This window comes from Colletotrichum abscissum (assembly GCF_030869225.1).
Source record: "Colletotrichum abscissum strain IMI 504890 chromosome Unknown Scaffold_30.1, whole genome shotgun sequence".
NCBI classification, from domain to species: domain Eukaryota; kingdom Fungi; phylum Ascomycota; class Sordariomycetes; order Glomerellales; family Glomerellaceae; genus Colletotrichum; species Colletotrichum abscissum.
The window spans coordinates 572,383-591,351 of NW_026850210.1; the positions used below are offsets into that span (position 1 = coordinate 572,383).

Below are 18,969 nucleotides of genomic sequence, written 5' to 3' on the forward strand. Positions count from 1 at the left end.
TATATTAGCCTCTTTAGCCTTATTAACCGCACTTTAGAATACGTTTATTAATTACTTAGTATCCTAAATAGTTAAAAATTTAACAATAATACTATTCTTAACTATAAAGTTATCTTAAGTACTAGTATTTTTAAAGTCTAGATCTACTTCTTTAAGTACTTAAACTAGCTTATTATTAATATTAAAAAGTTCTTATATTTCTTAGATTACTAAATTTACTTACTTACTTACAATAGCTTACTCTTCGTATATAGGATTATAAAAAACTTTTTTATTAAACCTAATATTTTTTGTAATAAATACTTACTTAAGCGCGGGTACTTAGACCTTATATAAATTATATATTTTTAATATATATTTAACTAAGTATCTTATATACCCGTAGGGAAGTACTTTAAACTCTTTTTAATATATACCCCTTTTACGATTTTTATAAAGAGGGTATACTTAGTAGCTATATACGTAGAGGCTACCGAGATATAGGGTAACTAGTTTAAAATCCCGTACTTAATAACCCGTTTATTATTAGCGTTAATACTACTTTTATTAATTAATTTCTATTATAATAAGCAAATCTTTTTTATTAACCTTTTATAAAGTAATATTATAAATAAAAATTATTATTAGTACTATTTTATTTTATAAATTTATAAAGAGGTTTATAAAAAGGCGTATTTTATGGGCTTTAGTAATTATAAGTTAACTTATTTTTTTAGCGTTATTTACGGGTTCTTTTATATATAGAGGTAAAAGTTCTATTTTAATTCTTAGCTCGCTATACTACGTCTTATATACGTATCTAACGTTTATAGTTAGGAGGGCGGTCTTATTATTACTTCTAAAAAAATAAATTAGGGTCCCTTTTTAATAATAAATCGCTACTTCGAGGCTCTATAGTATAAAAAGCACTTCTTCCTCTATTTTAGTCCTTAAAAAGAACCCCTTAAGTTACTTATTATATTTATTAAAAGCTATAAGTATATATTATTATCTATTTAGAAATAGTTCGAAATAAAAGAGATCTTAGTATATATAGTACTATAGCTATAAGGCTCTTCTTAAGGGTAGTCTTTTTAAAACTACTATTTTAGCTTTGGATAATATATATACTTTATACTTAACTTATAATAAAGGTTTAATACGCATACCTCAAATCTTATATAATAATTAATAAAGAATATTAGGTTTAAAATAACCTATTTTAAAATACTAAAAAAGTACACTATTAAACTTCTTATGGGTACGTTAATATAAATATCGGAATTTTTTATAGCTAATTAATAATATAATACTAACTAAGCTCTATAAAATATACTTAAAGTTTATAAAAAAAGGATAGGATTAGAGGAGCTTATATTTAAAAAAGACTAGATTATTTTTTTAAATAAGCTACTTTTTAATAATACTTTTATAAAGCGTTCCTTATTATAAAGTATAATCTAAACTATAGTATTAGAGTGCGCTTCTATTTAGTAAAGTTTCTAAGACTATATTAATATAAAATCTCTTAATATAAACGACATTTTAGAGCTTTAAATCGTAAGTTCCCTTTTTCTTAAGTTCGTTTAAAACGCCTTTTATAATACGAGTACTACGTATAATAATAAATAATATAATAGTTCCTAATTTAATATAGTTATTATTATTTAATAATACGTAACTCTTAGGTTTAAATAAGCTCTTATCGTTAACTAAATATATTACTCTATAGCTATTTATTATTATATTCTAAAAAAAGGGGTAAGCGCTACTTATAAGGGTACTAAAAATTACGTTTATTTCTAAGTCCTAACTTTTTATAAATATAGTAACTACGTAGCCCTTATTTTAGTTTATTAATAAGCTCGTTATAAGTTAGTTAAAGGATTTTTTTAAAAATCTAAGTTTCTTAAGGGTTCTATTGTTCCTTAGCTAACTAGTTTTTTTAAACTTACTATAAAATAATTTCTATTTATTTAATTTAATAGTAATAAGGACTTTTTTTATATAGCTCCTTAGTATTTATATTAGTAACTTATTAATATTTTAGCTTATAAATACCTATTTTAATTTTTAATACGCTATAGGGCGCTATAAGTATATATAATTATAAGGGTATATAACGTTACCTTTATTATTTATATTATTAACTAAGTTAAAGCGTTTAATAAAAGTAAAATAAGCCCCTCCTTAACCTAAAGGTCGTTTAGTATATACGTCCTAAGTTATTAAGCTAAATATATATATAATCTCCTTAAGTATCCTTATATACGTTCTAAAGGCTATTAATTTACTAAAAGTCTTATATATACGTTAGCCTTATATAAAATTAAGTTTAAACTTAACTATAACTAAGAAGTTAAGTACGGCAATCTTTTTATTAATTTCTAAAATATTATACGTTTTAGCTTAGAAATAAGTAAACTACTACTCTTTATATTAATATTAGGGGTTAATTCCGGTCCTCGTTTTATTAAGGGCTTATTAATATTCCTTTTAAATTATATTCCTTATTACTAGTTCGGGGGGTATAAATTCTTATTTTAAATATCTAACGATTCGCTATATATTAAACTTAGCGCCGTTCTTAATAACTTTTTAAAATACGTATTTATATAATATAATATTAATTAATTTTGCTAATTACTAAATAAGGACTTTAATATACGTATTAATAATATTACGTTTATAAGTTATAAATTACTTATATTTAGTATTAAGCTCTTATTATTTCTAAATACTCTCGAGTATATAGATCCTTTTTATAAGTATAATATAAAAATAGATTTATTTATATAAAATAAGTAATATAGCTAGCTTTATAAAAAAAAACCTAGCTTAGTCCTATAAGTTATTTATACTTAAAAAAGTTAAAAAGTTCGTATTAGGAATTATATTTAGAAATTATTAATAAAGGATTTCTTAGTTTTTTTAATCGTTTTTAAACGCTTTATAACGGGCTTAGTAAGCTCGTAATTCTTTTTTATTATAAGTTATAACTAATTATCCGAATTTAAAAAGTAAAATAAGTATTATAAAGGGGTCAAAGAATACGTTAAAGTTTAAAATATCTAAGTCGACGTACTTCTAAACCCTAATACTCTTATTTATAATATAAAGTATATTAAACTATTTAATCTAACTATCGTAGCTAGTTAATTTAGTTTAGGCTAAAGTAGGTATAAATAAGTCGGTTATTTTAAAAAGATCGTAAGAATCGTATTAATAAGTATATTATTATAATATAAGGTCTTAACTAAGAACTAAGTTTATAACTATTACGAGTTATAATACGTAGTAATAAGTATACGGAGTATAATAAAAGTAGCTTAATTATTAAAATAGAAATAAATAAAAAAAAAAGGTCTATATATACGATATTTAAAATAGATACGTAATTTAGTACGTAACGGGCACTTCGTGAGGTGCGATTGCTATCCCTGTTACGTGACATTGTTCAATGGGTAAAAGAACTATATCGATTTCAATGTAGCCAACGAGCCCATATCGTAGCACTTGCAGTTGGATTTTGATGCCTATGACGTTGAAGAACTTCCCGTCACTTTAGAAACAAGAATGAGGCTTGCAGTTTCTGTCTTTAGTCAAAGCTGATAATAGGGAGTGAGATATACGGAAGTAACCAGACCAACTTGCCCGTCATTAGCCAGTAAGCCACTGTTCCAGCCTGCCATAAATCTATTTGTCTTGTTGAGAGAGAAAGGAGAATAGCACGGCATCTCTGCTTAGATATGCCGAAGTACCTGTATGTCAAAAGCTCCGGCCCGCAATATCACCAGCCCAAACATAATTCGAGACATTCATCATAGAAAGTGATCATCAACGCAGCCTATTCAGACTATATCTGAGAGGAGAGTGTTGTTTAACACCGCTTTGTAGCAAGAGGCGATAGGTTTCTGAGTGCCTGTAGGCTGTTCAACTTACTACCCACGAGCGCATCACTTCCAAGACGGTGAATTAACCAACGTTGTATCAGCTGTTCAGTATTAAGTAATACTAGAAGGGCACAGCTGCAGCTTGAAAGATCCCGACTAGTCTAGATGGAATTTGCGGATCGGAGAAAGAAGGTTTCCTTCCCAGCACCACGAATGTGAGGTTCGAGTCACGTAAGGTAAGCCTTGTATACTCATTGCATAGTTGACGCGCGTTGGAAACGTCTAACGGGCTGTGCTCCCGCAAGCTGTCCCAAGCACGCTCCTCCCCGTGATCAAGTCCCTTAATGAAGGAGCCGCCTTCTCTCAGGCTTCGGATGGTTCAAGCTTTCTCTGGCTGACGATCGTTTCGGGTCCAAGGCTATGTCCGAAGATTCCATCGCGCTTACAAAAATCACACTTTTTGCTGCACAATCTTACCGTAAAGCTTATTGTAGGTACAGACATTCTTTTGGATGGAACACTACACATTTGACTTTCATCCGCTTTCGGATTCTAGCTACATTTGGAATAGTTCGTCGTCCAAACGAAGAAGTGTCCAACAACCACCAACTTCGTACTCGTTTTCCCATTATGTGGTCTTTGTGAAGCCTTAGTGGACTTCTTGAAGTTCGTGCGGTCTCAATACCGCAAGCCTTGGAAAGGTGTATTAAGATACAGCTTCCTCCGCAACTGAATCTCCATGCAATGAGTCTTTCATCGGATATAGGCCTTCGACCTTGTTCCCCGATCTCCTTGACTTACGAATCAGCAGGTACCAAGAAAACAAGGTCTATACCTGACGAAGGCTAAGTAGAGCTTACTAGAACCGGATAGTTGTTCATCAAGTCATGATCCCTCAAACATCAACACACTTTGAGCATACTCTCGCTACGGTTGAGCTGGAACAACCATTTCGGGCCCTATATTCCCCTCATTGACAGAGCAGCCGACTCTGCGATGGGTTCGTAAGACGAGGGGCAGAGACCCGATGAACCCTGAGTTCTGAAGTGACCGGAGGCGGGATTCTGGCGAAAAGACCGTCGCCTCGGAAACCTGAAACTGACTAACGATGTGACCCTCGACCACAGAGAGATACTGCGACATCAGGTGGGCCCATACTCAGACAAGTTTCGACCGTGATGGCGCCCGCATCTTTAGCTTTAGGCTATGTTTCGTTAATTATCTCGATCTGGCCGCTCGCTAGTCAAGTGCCGAAGGGATCAGGAGGCTTTGTAGTTCGTACGGCCGTCCTGGTGCAATACAGACGAGGTCTCAAGGTCTTATTACTACTTCTCCCCCAAATGCCCCGCGAAACGTTTTAAGCTATCTCCAAATATTTGATCTGTTCTTTTCCTTGCTTACTGTTAAGTTTTATCTAATATTCCAGTGCCTGGGGCACGAATTCGATTTTCAAGATGCTTCTCCTTGCGGCGTTTACAGTTCTTTCCTTCATCGGGCCATTTGCCATCGCTTCGAGAGCTGGCTCAATACAAGTAGAGTATAATAGAGATCCACCATCCGGATGGACACTCTCTCGTCCCGCTGATCCGGATCACCGATTCAGCATATCCATCGCAGTCGATAGAAGCAGGCATGTGGAACGGGCCCTCTACAGTGTCTCCACGCCGGGACATGAGCTATACGGCAGGCACCTCTCTCGAGAGGAGGCACAAGCACTCCTCAACCCCGATACAGAGTCACGGGACATCATTATAAACTGGCTTCAAGAACACGGGAACGCAACAGCGGCAGATATAGAGAGCGATGGTCATTGGATCAAAGTGCAGACAACGGCGAAGAAGGCGAATAATCTGCTCGACGCAGACTTTATATGGTTCCGAAACATTGACAGCGGCAAGGAGGTGCTGCGGACGTTGCAATATTCTTTACCCTTGGAGTTGAAGAACAAGATCTCGTTAATTACCCCGTCGACGAGATTCTGTTCTCACCCGATGATGCACCAAGGATCGACTGTGGTTACGCCTCTTGCTGACGACACCCCCCGCGACGAGCTCCGGAAGGTGAAGAGGTCGTTGGCTGGGGTGAATCCGAAACTTCTTTACGCGGCACAGGTAGATAGGATTACACCACCCGCACCGCAAGCACAAGCCGATCCTACGTGTAACAGGACCATTACACCTAACTGCATACGAGCTCTGTACAATGTTCCTGCCAAAATGAATGTCAGTCTGGCCCGCGGTCTTGGGATCTACGCTTCGCAGAATCAGGTTGCCAAATTTGACGACTTTGCCCTGTTTGCCAAGAACGTCGATCAACCGTCAACGGGAGTGAAGTTTTCTTTCCTTAGCATCAATAATGGCACAACAGATCAGGCCCAGAACAAGTTCTCAAACGCCGAACTCAACTTCGACGTTCAGTATACGGCTTCACTGTCCAACCCGGTGCCCAACATCGTCACCGCCGTGGCGGGAGATGGACCGATCAAGCTCGAACTAGGCGGTCAACCTGGGGACACGACGGAACCTTGGCTGATCTGGTTAGACGCGATGCTCAAGCTACCCGACGAAAAGCTTCCTCACACAATCACTACTAGTTTCGGCGAGAACGAACAGTCACTTCCGGACGGCTATGTTCAGCAAATTTGCGATCAGTTCGGTGCACTCGGTGCCCGGGGCGTTACGATGTTTGCCGCGTCGGGTGACTCTGGAACGGGCAACACGTGTGTCACAAACGACGGTACCAACAGCACGCGGTTCAATGCCGTCTTTCCGGCATCATGCCCCTTTGTCACAGGAGTTGGCGGGGTGAGGGGTATCGCGCCTGAGCGGGCCAGCGACTTCTCGAGCGGTGGGTTCTCGGACAAGTTCGCCAGACCGGCATACCAAGAGCAAGTTGTGCCGGCGTACTTGAAGAACACCATTGGAACCCAATTTAACGGCCTCTTCAACGCATCAGGCCGAGGCTTCCCAGACGTTAGTGCCCAAAGCTTCAACCTCACATTCGTGACGGGCGGCCAACTAGGTGGCTTCCAAGGTACCAGCGCCGCCGCTCCAATCTGGGCAGGCATGGTGGGCATGGTCAACGCCGCTCTCATCCAGGCGGGAAAGCCGCCAATGGGATTCATCAATCCATGGCTATATGGCGCTGGGTTGCAAGCCATCAACGACGTGTCTGCTGGGCAGTCCGTGGGCTGCACTGGCACAACTGGTTTTGGCACGCAAAAGTTCCCGCCTGAGTTCGGAGCCAAGCTCGTGCCGAACGCGGGTTGGCCCTCAGTGGCTGGCTGGGACGCTGTCACTGGGTTGGGGACTCCGGATATTGGCAAAATGTTGGCGCTGAGAATGTCAATGTGATGAAGGTTATGCAATTTTAGACTACAAACAATTTGGGGTACAAATTTGACCTAATTCTTAACATACAAGTTTTCCGCCCAGTCCTGTTTTTAGTGAAGTACTTAGTCCCGTTCATAACTTTGCATTGTTGATTGCAGTAATTGCGAACGGATTTGCAGTAAACGTTCCGTTGGGATCAGCGAGTGCTCTGGCCTTTCCAAGCCGCCTGTATTTCTCCTCATCTTCGTAGTAGCACTTCCAGATCTTCTCATCACCCAAGTTCCAATCGCCATAGGATCCCCAAAGAAGACGTCTGTCCTTCTTGCTGAACGGGCTGTCAGGTCCGATCATAATCTGATCGTTCTTGGCTTGCCATGATTGAGCCAGCTTTCTTGAATCTTCATCGGGCTCGTGGAAGCAGTCCAAAGTCTGGACAACAGACGAGTCTCTCCAGCTGTAAGATGTGCCGTTGTCTCTGTTGACGAAGAAGCGCGAGTACTTGCCTCCAAAGCACTGGATTTGAACCGACAGCTTACATCTCATAAAGCGCTCGTAGTCCTTCTCACCCTCGTGTCCCTTGAGATACTGTTCAGGGTTGTAGATGAGGTCAATGCGGTCAACCACGGCATCAACCCATTTGTCCTTTGTAAGGCTGGTGGAGTTGGTCGCGTATGTGCGCTTGACGTATGGAAGGTCAAACTCGCGCGCTCTGGGGAAGATCCACTGCCCAGTCATATCCGACATCTCCATGTCGAACTCTCCAAACTGAAGCGAGAAGTCTTCCAACAGGCTCTTGAGCTCTCGGAACTTGCCAAACCAGGCATCGACATTGGCATCGTACACGTCCTCCTTGCTGGTCGGGCACCACTGCGCGTACAGAATGATCGAGGCTGGAAAACGTCCATTGAGCAACTCCAGGAAGTCGTCTTCGAGCGCATTCTTGATGCGGTCCTGAATGCGCTGCCAGACGTTGGCATCTTTGAGCTCCTTGAACAGAGTCGACATGGGGAAATCTGTGCTGATGACACTGACACAGAGGTCAAAGCCGCGGGGGAATGTAGGGTCGTCAGCCATCTCGGCAATGGCATTGAGAAGTGTGGTGAGAACCTCCTTGGAGTAGAGCCAGAGTGCCTTGATGCCGTGAGGTCCCTTGAAGCCGTTGGGCCCAGCGACAGTACCAAGGTAGCTGCTAGATTTGTACACCTCGACGATGTAGTGAGTGATGACGCCGAAATTTCCTGGACTGCCACCAAGAATGGCGTAGAACATCTCAGGGTTGTTCTCTTTGGTGATGTCGCGGATGACACCGTCGTGGCATACCATACGGATGGTTCTGATGTTGTCTCCAAAAAGGCCGAAACTTCGGCCCAACTGTCCGTAACCGCCAGTCTGGCCGTGACCTCCCACACCGACGTAGGCACATTGGCCGGTGGGAACAAAGAGCTTCGTCTGCTTGAGGTACTTGTTGAGGTCCATCATAGTAATGCTGACGCCAATGTAAACAAGTGTGCGGTTATCTGCAATTGGATCCTTGGGCTTCAAGATCATCAGATCCTTGTAAGTGTTACCCAAGTCGATCTGGATGTTCTTGCCGCTTGTAGACGAGGCTCCGCTGTACTGGTGGCCTCCGCTCTTGACGGCAACGGCGACCTTGTTCTCTCTGGCCCAGTTGACCGCTCTGATAACATCTTGGTCGTTTTGAGGTCGCACAATGAGATCGGGGTTCATGTCGTGCTCTTTCTGATATGTTGAGGTTGCATATTGCTGGTTGAAAAAGGCGTATTCCTGCATCTCAGACTCGTCTCCCACCCTAGAGTACTGCATACCCTCAAAATCTTCAATGCGAACCATGATTGAGATTTTGTATAAGAAAGCTAAATATGAAATCGAGAAGTGTCTCTTAGAAAAAGCAGAGTTGCGAAGGATCCAGCAGAAACAGGGCAGCCAACAGCAATAAATAGGGATCAATCAGCATCACATGCAAGGCCCCCATCTACACGCAAAACCCCAAGGCAGGCTACAGAGTGCTCAGCCGCAGAGTTGTCTTCAACCGGACAAATCTGTGCAACAGTTGATCGTAGGCTTTCTACGTGAACGACGAACGTTGATTGGCGTAATCAAAGACAAGATGGTCAGCAGTCTGACGCCCAGTCCCATCACCAAGCCAAACTGGCTACTCAGCCAGCCTTGATAGCCTTCTGCATTCCGACGACTATTGCTGCAACCAGGTCGGCCCTCAGTCTTCAGAGTGGCTGACTATCACACCGGCTTACGCTGCATGATCTGGGGGCCGGGCCGCGCAGGTGCGTTTACGAGCGTTGTCGAAAGAGCCGTGGCGTGGAGCTGGCATAAGACACGCTAGCCTGATCCGAGCATATCTGATGTTTTTGGCCGCGGCTGAAATATACCGACCATGTCCACTTTCTGATAGGTAGCCAGGCATCACTTCGGTTATGCCGCATTCCCGCTTACTGGCCAATGTTGTGCCCACGCTGGCAAGGCGACCCCCATAAGGCGTCTGCTGGACCTTTTTGCGAGATGCTGTTTTCAGGGGAAACGAATGACTTGCAGAAGTAAGGGTTCCAACAAGCTCTTGGCCAAAACCAACTGCGCAACTGAGAGCCTGGTTGGTTCAAAGCTTTGAAATCTGTGAACGTCATGTGGTTGCAGCATAGTGGAGCTGTAAGGCTGTGTTCCAGATGCTGCCTGCGTTCGTTTGCCTCATGGCACGCATGGCAGTTCACGTGGCCGCAATGTCTAGTGCGCAAAATCAGTGATGTCAACCGGATCTTGCTCGGCAATCAAATGAAGAAACCGGCCATTTCTCGTGTGTTTCCTGATTCACGGTAGGATCAATCTCATGGTTACCGCATGGCAGGAGGAGATAAAACTCAAAGTCTAGTCCTTGTTGTTACTACTTTCACTTTCCTAGTCATTCGTATGCTCACTGCAATTTCTAACTCTTATTTACCACCACCCGACATCATCTGTTGGAACTTGAGAAATTGTTGGTACTGTTCCATGTCAAGGGACGCTCCAGCGGTAGCGAAAGATTGACTTCCAACGGTGCTGGGGTTAGCCTTTGTCTCCGATCCTCTTCTATCTTTGACTTCGTCCTCAGCATCATCTTCACTTTCTTTCTCTGTCTCGGAGCTATCTTCAGACTCGAGGTTTCGCGCAGGATGTTTCGAACCCTGCTGGAAGCGACTAGCCTGTGTGGATCTGTGCGGCGTCGGCGAGGATACGGTCTTTCGAACATCATATCGCCAGCCCTCGCGTCTAGCCTCGTCTGCCTCAGTCGCTCCGTTCACATTGATGAGATAGTCATCGAACTCTTTGAACCCCCTTGCAACCTTCTTGAATTGCTTCTTGCCAAGACTGGGTTTGGGCTCGTCTGCCTCTTTTGATATGTATTGGTACTCAACTAGAGCGATGGCTGTTTGAAAAGCGTTTCGGATTTGTCTACATCATTTGGTTGTCAGTAAACTAAGCGATTCTAGACATTGAGAGACATCACTAAAAAGCTGGGCGAGCGGGACATAACCATACCTTCCATTCCACGTGTATCGTCCTTCAAGCTCAAGTCGATTGTAATGCTTTTCGGCAAAGCTCATGATCTCCTTCTCTTTTATCTTGAAGTTCTGGGTCCCCGTACTGCGCTGCTCTTCTTTGGCTCTTTTGATGAACTTCTCGTAAATCTTGAGAGTCACCGGGAGATCCAGATCGTTGTAGGAGAGAGACATCTGGATCCTTGACTTGAATGCTGGATCGATTGCTCCGACTCGGTTGGAGGTAAGGAACAGAATTCCGGCATAGTATTCAAGTGTGCGAAGGAATACGCTCGTCACGGCATTGTGACGGATGTTGTCTCGAACTCTCTTCGCGAGGAAGATGTCAGCCTCATCCAGCAACAGTACGCAACCCCATTTATGTGCAAGCTTAAAGCTATATTGCAAGTTGGTCTCGACATCGGCCGCCGTCTCTCCAATATCGCCGCATGTAATGGGGAAGAGAGGTCGATGGGTATCATCGGCAACGCACTCAGCCGTCGATGTCTTCCCCACGCCAGGTGGACCGTGGAGAAGAATGACAAGGCCAGCCCCTTTGCCCTTGACAAGATCCAGCGCTGTTCCAACGCTACGTGCGACGCCAGGAGATGATTCTGCGGCCCGCTTGTTCTCGTGCGTTTTTACCAGTGCCCTGACAGTCTCCTTGTGGTCTTCAGAAATGACGAGGTCGTTGAAGTTATTCTCAAACACAACTTCTGTCAGGTCTGTTGTCCAGATGGTTGCCCACTGTCTAGATCGAAGAACGAAGGCGTAGACGTAAGGCTGCATTAACATCAAATCTTCTTCTGTCAGATCTTCTTCCTGCAGCGGACCTAACATCCTGGTCAGTTTCTGACCGAAGGCGGCAGCATGCTCTTCATCGTATACGAGGTCGTTAAAAATGACATCGCCACCGCAACAACCTGGTTCACGATGATAACACCAGGATCCTTCAATAGTCTCCCTTTTGTCCCTTCGTGTGAGCTCTTCCGACGATATACTGGTCTTCATTCTCCACTCAGCTTTAGCCGTCATCGCGAGGCGCATGTCGACTATGACTTGATTGTCTAAGTCATGAGATGGCTCATCGAGTGTCTTGCCACGAGCCAGCTTGTGGCAACTTGTTTCTCGAGTCAATTCCAGGAACCTCGTGCCCATAGCTTCGAATTCGGCTCGTAATGCATTTTGCTTCGGGTCGAACCGCAAAGGATAAACGGGTAACGATGTAATCAATCGTTTTCCATGGAATCGATGGATCGGGAGTCTCTGTAGTTTTGGAATGTATGCGGTGCCATCAGATCCAAAGCTTAAGCAGTCCAGAACAAAACCGTCCACTGGAACAGGTTTCTCAACGTCACTTCGCGGGTACCTAGCTTCGTACTGCAGTGGCTCGCGACCGCCCGCCATGTTGATGACTCGATAAGCTTGATTGGGGTCAGAAGGCGTAATAACAATATCTCCCCGTGCAAAGAGATGCCAAAGATCGTCATATTCGATTTCAAGCGCTGTTCCATCCTTGACCTTTTGGCGCAGGTCCAAGGTGGACTTCAGGTCGTTATCAAGAAAGTGGACAAGAAGCTTCAAATCTTCCACAAGGTTCTTATCATCAAAGTCATGCTGAGTCGAAGTTTCGTGAATAGGCTCAACTGCTTGCTTCTGAGATTCTTTTCGGTGCTTAGAGGGTGTGCCAGTGTGCATCCAAGCTTCCAGTTCAGCATGACTCTTCCTGATTGCATCGTGGTGCTCAGCGAAGAATTTGAAAGGCCGGAGAAACGCGACGCCGCTGTGCACCTTTACACCGTCCATCTTAGTAGACTGTGCAAGGCCCATTATAGCTCGTCCAGTTATCTTCTCGAGATGTGACAAAAGAGACCACGACCTGATTCGCAGACGCTCTGGGGTCTTCAGAGAGCCGCTTTGCAACGGTATGCCTTCAGCATTCCCAGGCGTTTGGTGAGACAGACTCCGCGATTCATTGTCCAAGGTCAAAAGAATAGGTGGAATCCTTTCGGTGACTTGTACTTCTAGGGCTGGTTGCTGAGAGCAATGCAGCATAGCCGTCAGTCGCGTGATGCGAAACTGATTTGCGTATGACCTCCGCAGTTCATGTCGATGAATGGGAAACTTGGTCCTTTTCGGGGCTTCCCAAGTGTCATCGCGATTCTCAAAAGCAGCTTTCAGCTCCTTGAGACCGCGCTCAAGATCTTCAATCCGCAAGTTGGTAAATGTGTGGTGTAGAGATGCTTGATGGTACCGCATTTTCATCCGGCCGGATTCTTTCTCCTCTTCGAATACATGACGCACCTGTGTCGCATTCGGGTACGCCGCTCGATGGGCCGCACTTATTACCTCGCCTTCATCCTCTTCCACTGTGTCTTCTAGGGGTACCTCCTCTTGATCCGCTGATGAGTGACCATCTTGTTCAGAACTCGGAGTATCGGCTTTTTGGCTCGTCGGATCGACATTCTCACTCTCGGAACCGCAGACAGACTCCGGCATTTCATTAGCCTCGGAGATTTTCTCGGGATCTTTTTGCTGGAAATCCTTGTTCGTGGCAATGAGAGAATCCTCTCGTGCTGCTTGCGATAGTTCTGGAGGCATATCCAGGTAAGGTAGGTTGAGCAGAAACCAACGGTGATGAGAACGCCGTGAAAGGAAGGGTCTAAAAGGCAGAAATTCCCCCTATGACCGCGTTATTTTAAGTACGACGGGGCTACAGACCGACACCGGATCCAAATGTGTAGGAAGACACCGCCGCACTTGAGAGAGTGACGATCCTAGGCTCTCGGTTAGCAAGGGGCTTCGGTGTCATCTCTTTCCGAACTGCCTGTATCCAGTCAATACCGACATTCAGTGACGCTGCAAATGCCACCGGTAAGTACAGAAGAATGAGACACCCACATTGGCTGATTTTCAGAAGTACTTTCGTCCTCTGCATGTAACGTATCACACTAGATAGTTGGAGGGTCACAGCCTGCCGTAAGCCTGCCTACAGCCTGCTTGAAATGCGTTGGTCAGACTACGTGCAGCCAATAAAGATTGATATCACCATGCAGTCATGTAATATTCAGCGGCTATTGAGGCAACAGTTGCTCCTTGCAGCTAGGGTACCGGAATTCAATTGCCACATGTCCTGCACTCATAATCATCCCTAGCCTTCTCTTGGAGGTTATGTGGTGTACGCAGGCCCAGTCCTTTCGTTCTGATCATTACTCACAGTCTATTCACAAGACTCTCATGGTTATCAACTTCAAACCATGGAAAGTGGCCAAAGAGATTCATTCCTCCTTTCCAGGGATCGCTACCCTCAAAAAGAGGCAGTATCATTCATCGAGAATCAAATCTGTCCACCGGGACAGCTATTACCAGTGTATAGCGAGCAAAGTGGAAGTTTCGTTTCTGCAGATGAAGCATGGAAGCTGAAAGATGCGAGGTAGACGCTTGCCACTCTCTGTTTCAATACATGCCTGTGTATCTTCGTTACATGTAAGACTGGCGTAACTAACAAGTTCTTCATCAACAAAAGCACAGCAATGTGGGAGCAGGCGAATGAGCAAAAGGAACGCCTTTTTGCCTTAATGACACAAGTGGAACAAAAACTTGCGAAAAAGAAACGTGCAGCCCACATCCCACTCGACGCGGCATCGGATTTGCGACATAGCAGTTGGTCTCAAGTTTTGACTGAGGTTGAGAGGACTGCAGAGCATTGGAAATGTAGCCCAAATCAGGAGAGTAGGAGAATGGTCTTCATTGATAGAATTGGGCGGCATTCAGAGTCTCTGGAAGCTTGGTTAAGTTTGTTGCCGATGGGAGATTACGGGGCAAGGTACGTCGACATTAGCCACTCCCGTCGACTTCATGCAAATTTGCACTTACGCGTTTTTTTGATCAGTATCTGTGGAGTATTCAAGCTTTTCATCGGAGTATGCCTTACCTTATGTTTTCGGTGACGTACGCAAGGAAAGCCCTATGTTAACGATAGATCAGGCTGCCTCGACCTACTCTAACACCCCGGAGATCATCTTCGAATTCTTGGCACAAATTCCAGATATGATGGAAAGTTCAAGACAGTACATGGCAATGTATCGGAACATGGGAGGCCACCGTCTTGACAAAAGAAGCTTTGAGTTGTTTCAAGCCGTTCTAGAGGCACTCACTCATGTGATGCAGTTCTTTCTCAACAGCAGGCTCAGTAGGTTGTTTTCCGATTGCCAGATACTAATCAACAATGCTCTTTCCTAAGCAGGCTATGACTCACTAACTAAGTAATCATCTAGAAAATGTGACCCATGCTTGGCTCAAGCAGGGAACATACCAAGAAGATCTCCAGAAAGGTATCGAGAACGTCAGAACTAAGGTCGGAGCGTTCAGAGACGAGGCTCAGCAATGTCACGCTCAAGAAACACATGAGGGCATCCGCCTTCTATCTGACATGAATCAACAATCGAGGACATTGGCCTCCTTTTATCAGAGATTTTTCAAACTACTGGAGACGAATTTAGGTTTAGGTACCCAAGCTCTTCGATCTTTTCCTGCATGTTCCACACCCGTGTTGTTCGCCCCTTTGTTCTTTAACTTTCTATGTTCACTCACTCGGTCATATTCTTTATCCTCCCTTGCCCCCCCCCCCCCCCCCCCCCCCCCCCCCCCCCCCCCCCCCCCCCCCCCCCCCCCCCCTCCCCCCCCCCCCCCCTCCCCCCCACGACTCACCCCCCTACCGCCCCAACGCCCCCGCCCCCACCCCCCCCCCACCCACCCCACCCCCCCCCCCCCCCCCACCCCCCCCCCTTTTTACTTGCATCTTCCCCCTCTTGGACAGACATTTCACGCGTTAAGCTAACGCGATCTCATGTAGAGCAATCTGATCAGCAATCTAGTTCCTCACAACCACGGATTTCGGCTTACGACATGGTGAACGCAACCCACATCCTTCACGGGACATCGATATCCATGAACACGCGGGCAAATGCCGACGAACGACAAGCGGAGGCTAAGAAGTCACAGGAGCGATTACTTAAATCTCTTCAATACGACCCAAATCTTGTTCCACGGGATGTGGCCACCCAGATTCGTCTTGGTTACAGACTGACCAACAAACAAAAAGCCAAAGCAGCCACCCTCATACGACACGAAAATTTCAAGTCATTCATGACGAATACAACGTCATCAGGCTGTCTTCTCGTCAATGGAAGAGACGACACCGCTGCCGTTGACGGGATCTCACCGCTCAGTCTTGTAGCTGCCCAGTCAACGGAAAGCTTCATGGCTGCAGGAGATCCCTCGACTCCGTTCTACGTCATTAATTGGTTTTGCGCGGAGCATAAGCCAGGCCTCGTGGTAGGCAACAATGCTACAACAGATCGCTGCCCCAGCAGAATGATGACGAGCCTCGTCGGTCAGCTTCTCGAAAAAATGATTGACAGTGGCGTAGAGGTCGACTTATCATTCATGTACGATTCCAAGTGGCGGCATGTGGAGCAGCTGAAACCGACGACTCTGTGTTCGCTCTTTGTCAGACTAGTAGAGCAGCTTCCTCAAGGGAGTATCTTGTTATGTATAGTTGATGAAATTGTCTTGTACGAGACGCTAGCTCTGGAGAGCGACACGAAAGTAGTCATGGGGAAGCTGGCAAGGTTGGCTGAGAAGCTTTCCACCGGACCGCAGATTTTCAAACTTCTCGCAACGTGTCAGAATAGAGCTTTGGGTATGGCGGAACATTTTGGCTACAACAAAATTGTCAACTTGGGTGGCAGCACGGGCTCAGATGAATCAGCACAGTGGGCGATATCTAACATGTCCATGGCGTACTAGGACTCTGGGATGGATGGTCAGATGGATTGCCACGACCACGCTTGATAAAAGTTCAGGTGGCAGCACTCTGATACTTCCCAATTTGACAAGAAACTCAATCTCGAGAGTCGGCACTAATCGTTCGGACATGTGCTGTGTATTTAGCTTCATCTGCGCGTTTGAGCTACTAATTCCATATCGACACACTAGTGATCCAGCCAGCTTAGGTGACACCTCTGAAGATGGTGATTGCAAGTTCTTTCGACAAAGATGCCATAGCTTTCCGAAATCTATCAAAGCTGTAATCCCATCATCGGCACTCTGGGCCACTCGTGATGGCATTGGGCAGTCTAATACACTGATAGAAGGTAGATTCTCATTGAGTATTTGAACAACATCAATACTTACCACTACCTGCATCGTTGACAATAGTAAATTCACTTCTTACAAACGATCTATCTCACCTCCCAACATGGCAAACGATATCAACACATTGGCCGGCCGTTCCGATATGATACCGGTATGGAACTACCTCCGGTCGCGCTTGGCCAACTCGGTTGGCAAACACCTTTGTCGAGCAGCTTTCCAGAATTTGCAGGCGAGAATCGGGAAAGACCAAACATGGACTCCTGAACTGTCCCGATGTCATCAAAACGAAATCGAACACGGTTCTTTGATGCAGATATCTAGTTTGTCGGTTTTGTCTGGTTAAACCTGTCACGATGACTCTGTGTTCGGTTTTCTTTGTCCGTTCCACTCTCTTCGCTCACCTTCACACTCTGTTCAGCTTTCTTTATTAGACGGCCGTGGTGTTCTCTACACGGAGATTCTGTTATAAATGAGAAGAGGAGAAGGACCCTGGGGGGATGAGACAACGATCCGTCTTTCAATTATTCCTCATTCACGCTCACTATCTGAGAAGTACGAAGCACTACCAACGAAACACCTTGTACGGCTTGATTTGTGGCTTATGACTTTCAGTCATTTGCATGAGTTTCAAATATGGAACAAGAAGCTTACGCGAAGAATTACATGGGATATATCGAGTCCTGCTACCTGACTGCATGCGTGGATGATGCGGTACCCGAAGCCTTCTCAGGGCCCTCCGCACCGCCTCGAGTATGGCCTTTCGATATGACAGGCGTGATAGACGCTTTGCGTCCAAAACAGGCAGCTTCGGAACAGAGTGAGCTAGACTTCAAAGTAGAAGCAACCGCCGAGATGGAAGAACCAGAGGGCGAAATGACGACGGAAAGACTATTCCAGTATCTCATATACAATGAGGTCTGGCCCCAGCAGGCGAGAAAACGCAAGATGTTCTGCGAGGCCAAGCTGAGTACTGACCAAGAAAAAACTTGGGACTTGATAATCGAGAACGATCTCTACAAGAAATTCGTCCGGAGGAACCCACAGGCAACCCGTTGCTTGCTGATTATGGCTGGGGAGCACTACGGAGAGGTGATCTCAACGACTGGCAAATTAGCCGCCAATGTAATGGAAAAATCCGCATGCAAACGGAACAAGGAGGATGTTATCCCGACTTTCGTCATTGGCTGGTTCTGCGCTGATGATACCCAAATGGAGGATCGAACACACCCTTATAAGCCAGTCAATCTTTCCTCAAGATTAATGATGGCAAGCCTTGTGTGCAAACTTCGAGACCAGATGATGGCCGAGAAGATTGAATGCGACCTATCGTCCATCAATAGCGAGCTCAACTGGGATGACATCGGTAAATGGGAACTTGGGGTGCTGAGCAAGATATTTAACAAACTGGTATCACAGACTCCTGAAGGAAGTCAGATAATTTGTGTCATCGACGAAATATGCTCTTACGAGTATTGCGATTTCACTGATGACACAAACAAGGCTATCAACGCACTAGTGGCAATAGCCAATTCTGCAGAGCTGCTCACAGGACCTCGATATTTCAAACTACTTCTGACTTGTAAGCACGAGGCTTCCGGAATAGAGAAAAAAGTCAGGAGTGAAGATCAAATCATCAAAGTCCCACAGGAAGCAGAGATCCCATCACCCTGTGACGACTATCCTGATTTCTCTGCCGGATTGGAACCCTGAGGCGATTCGTGGCCCGGCGGAGGTTGAGATATTAGAGACACAAAATACGTTATTGGACGTTTCAAATGACAGTTGTGGCCATGACGCTATTGTGAGAAATATGCAAAATGATGACTGAAAGCGCTACGTGATTCTTGAACACTTTTCTAAGTACTAAGTAAGGTAACTTGAGAAACACACCTCAGGAGACATGAAAGGAGCTGAAATTATAGCAGTGCAGTTCTAGTAGCTGTACAAGCAGTAACTGAAGGGATACTCATTGATATTTCTTTACCACTTGCACCACCAAACCGAAGCATTCTTACTCTAGAAGGGGATACAGATCTGCCAATAATGAAGGCCATATGA

General features: G+C 44.7%; 5 protein-coding genes across 5 annotated transcripts; 3 read left to right on the forward strand and 2 right to left on the reverse strand.

The window, feature by feature from the left end:
- Positions 1 to 5,326: 5,326 nt before the first annotated feature.
- Positions 5,327 to 7,225, forward strand: CABS01_11310 (uncharacterized protein; the record flags this gene model as incomplete). The annotated part of the gene is made up of 1 exon (XM_060544665.1): positions 5,327 to 7,225. The coding sequence occupies one exon, from the start codon at positions 5,327 to 5,329 to the stop codon at positions 7,223 to 7,225; it is 1,899 nt and encodes a 632-aa protein (XP_060397913.1).
- A 111-nt stretch (positions 7,226 to 7,336) lies between these two features.
- On the reverse strand, positions 7,337 to 9,055 carry CABS01_11311 (FAD binding domain-containing protein; the record flags this gene model as incomplete). The annotated part of the gene is made up of 1 exon (XM_060544666.1): positions 7,337 to 9,055. The coding sequence occupies one exon, from the start codon at positions 9,053 to 9,055 to the stop codon at positions 7,337 to 7,339; it is 1,719 nt and encodes a 572-aa protein (XP_060397914.1).
- A 1,112-nt stretch (positions 9,056 to 10,167) lies between these two features.
- On the reverse strand, positions 10,168 to 13,353 carry CABS01_11312 (uncharacterized protein; the record flags this gene model as incomplete). Its single annotated transcript, XM_060544667.1, has 2 exons — positions 10,168 to 10,666; positions 10,754 to 13,353. The coding sequence occupies 2 exons, from the start codon at positions 13,351 to 13,353 to the stop codon at positions 10,168 to 10,170; spliced, it is 3,099 nt and encodes a 1,032-aa protein (XP_060397915.1).
- A 1,205-nt stretch (positions 13,354 to 14,558) lies between these two features.
- On the forward strand, positions 14,559 to 16,563 carry CABS01_11313 (uncharacterized protein; the record flags this gene model as incomplete). Its single annotated transcript, XM_060544668.1, has 3 exons — positions 14,559 to 14,578; positions 15,019 to 15,260; positions 15,608 to 16,563. 3 exons carry the CDS (start codon positions 14,559 to 14,561, stop codon positions 16,561 to 16,563), a joined length of 1,218 nt encoding a protein of 405 aa, XP_060397916.1.
- Positions 16,564 to 17,544: 981 nt separating this feature from the next.
- Positions 17,545 to 18,621, forward strand: CABS01_11314 (uncharacterized protein; the record flags this gene model as incomplete). Its single annotated transcript, XM_060544669.1, has 1 exon — positions 17,545 to 18,621. The coding sequence occupies one exon, from the start codon at positions 17,545 to 17,547 to the stop codon at positions 18,619 to 18,621; it is 1,077 nt and encodes a 358-aa protein (XP_060397917.1).
- Between the last annotated feature and the right edge of the window lie 348 nt (positions 18,622 to 18,969).